The sequence below is a fragment of the Geospiza fortis genome, unplaced genomic scaffold (assembly GCF_000277835.1).
Source record: "Geospiza fortis unplaced genomic scaffold, GeoFor_1.0 scaffold218, whole genome shotgun sequence".
In the NCBI taxonomy this organism is placed as follows: domain Eukaryota; kingdom Metazoa; phylum Chordata; class Aves; order Passeriformes; family Thraupidae; genus Geospiza; species Geospiza fortis.
The window spans coordinates 155,773-158,212 of record NW_005054524.1 but is presented as its reverse complement, the minus strand read 5'-3'; the positions used below and the strand labels follow the sequence as shown (position 1 = coordinate 158,212).

General features: G+C 54.8%; 1 protein-coding gene across 2 annotated transcripts in view; it reads left to right on the top strand.

Moving 5' to 3' along the window:
- The window catches only part of ITGB3 (integrin subunit beta 3), a 21,298-nt gene extending 20,641 nt beyond the window's left edge, over positions 1-657 (top strand). For both annotated transcript variants that reach the window (XM_031063734.1, XM_005429120.2), the window contains one exon: positions 320-657. In XM_031063734.1, coding sequence (XP_030919594.1) covers positions 320-388 — 69 coding nt within the window. In that variant the 3' untranslated portion in view covers positions 389-657. The remainder of the gene's footprint in view (positions 1-319) is intronic.
- The last annotated feature ends 1,783 nt before the right edge of the window (positions 658-2,440 follow it).

Below are 2,440 nucleotides of genomic sequence, written 5' to 3'. Positions count from 1 at the left end.
ATGGGATGGGATGGGATGGGATGGGATGGGATGGGATGGGATGGGATGGGATGGGATGGGATGGGAGTCTCTTTCAAAAGGTCTCTCTCCTCCTGAGCTCCTGCTGCTTCTCCTTTTTTCCACAGCAGCTTTTCCCTGTTCTGCCCCATGAAACCTTATGGGGAGCCATTAAACTGCTCATCCAAAGCCTTGGGTGCAGACAGGGATCCACTACTCCATGCTGAGACAGTGCCTCAGTTACTCCAGATGTTAAGCAGAACAAATGCTGATGCTAAGCACAAAGTGATGATGCTCTTTTTCATCTTCTTTCTTCCTCCAGACCCATAACCCTTTATATAAAGAGGCCACATCTACCTTCACCAACATTACATATCGTGGGAACATGTAAGGTTGCCACATCCAGCACTGGCCATGGGATCAGCTGATGATCCATGGGATCTCCTGGAACCCAGTTTACAGAAGAGCTTGTTTGTGTCTGCCTGTGTGAATGACTGCATGTGATTTAACAAGTCCCTGACTGCCTCCAACCCCTATTGTCTGACGCCCCACTGAAACTGCAGGGACGTGCTTTCCATGGCAAACCTTGGTCCTTACCTCAGCAGGTCGCTTGCAAAGCCACCAGCCCCCCCATACACTGAACACAGAGAAATGGGATGATCTCTGTCAGTCTGTGAACTCTTTGGTGCTCATCGGGCCATGGGCATTTCAGGAGCAACTGCCTGAACCACATGCTGAGCTGTGCTCTCCTCCACAGTGTGTGCTGGTGAAGTTCTGCCCGATTGGAGTCCCCTTCTGCACTGGTCTCAGTCCCTCTGGGCACAGGGACCTTCTCCTTTGGGACAGGGCAGCTGCCAGCAGGCAGGAACCATCGCTGGCTTTGGGGGTTCAGGACACTGCTCGAGCAGCCCAGCAGCTCCTTTCTCCTTGCAGCCGTATGTCACTGGTGCTGCTGTGACCCAGGGTGGTAAAAAGCTGTGCTCCGCATAACAGTGCCCTCCCTCCAATGCATTCACAGCTCCCTCCAATGCATTCACCTGCCAATTCTGTGTAGCATCAGCTGTGCTGGTACCAGCTGTAGCCTGGCTCAGTCCCAGGCATGGTGCTGGGCTCCTCCTGTCTGCCTCCACTGTCCCCATGCCACAGTGCACACGGATGTGCAAGCAGCTGCTTCAGGAGGGTCATGACACCTGATACCCCTTGAGCCTGGCCACCTCTCTCCACTTACTGTGTTTTTTGGACTGTGTAACTGCACCACCCCTGGACTTCTGTGTGGCTCAGGCTTCCAGAAGAGCAGGCAGGGGTCAGGCTATGTCCTGCTGCCTGGGCCTGTGTGTTCCTGTGGAGGAAAACAAAGAGCTGTCCCAGGGGCAGCACTGGGCTGTAACAGTGATGCTGCCTGGTCCCTGCCCTGCCAGAGCACATGGCTCAATTCCCCTCAATTGCCCCAAAAAGCAACAGTGACCTTGCTCCCATTGTGGGGTTGGCCCCAACGGCCCCAGCAGTGTGTTGGCTGAGCTGGTGGTGGCCCTATGTCCCTGTTCCCTGGCTGGCCTGTCCCAGCAGTGTGGGAGCAGGGGCAGCAGTTGGTGCTGGGTGGGATCTGGGGCTGAGCCCTGGAGGGGGGCCAGGGATGGATGGGCAGCAGCACCAGAGTGCCAGTGATTCACATGACAAAAATAAAAATAATAACAAACAACCAAACAAAAACCAGGGAAAAAAAAACCAAACACCAGTCAGACTACTATAAGTGTGGTCCCCAGCCTGTGCCCAGGTTTCTGCCCTGAGGGCAACCCCTGACATCCCAGCACAACTAGGGGAGCTGGTTTGAGATGAGATGGGTTGACAGATGGCAGAACCAGGGCAAACAGGGCTGTGGGACCCCCATGGGGGTCTCTGCTCTGTTACTGGTTCCCTCCTTAGGGTCAATAACAAGTTGGGGGGCACAAGGTGGGCCAAAGTCCACTGCAGACTATGGTACTGGCAGCAATTCACTCCCATGCAAGAGGAGTGAACCTCAGCATGCAACATCCTGTTTGCTTGGGTCTCTGACACCCCATACATGCCCCGTACTACCAGGTGCTCCCAACCCACACTATATTCAGGCACCTTGGGCAGTGTTCAGTGTCCCACACTGTGCCAGGTAGGGGCTCAGTGGGTGATTCCAGCACCCAAGTGGAATCTGGGCTTGAGTGGAGTTAGGCCCAGCTTGGTTTGGCCCCAGGCTGAGCATTTTGTCTGCCGGTGGGCTCAGGCAAAGGCAAAGGCAGAGCCTGAAGAAGCAGGATTAGCTCCCCTCAGGCTGCCTGGGGCTGCTTCCACTGGATAAACTCCCAACGATTCCACATACAATATTCAGACAGGAGACTTCCATTTCTCATGGAGCTGTGGGATGACGCAAGACCCCAGTTTATCCCAGTTCACTGCCCTTGATGCCAGGGGG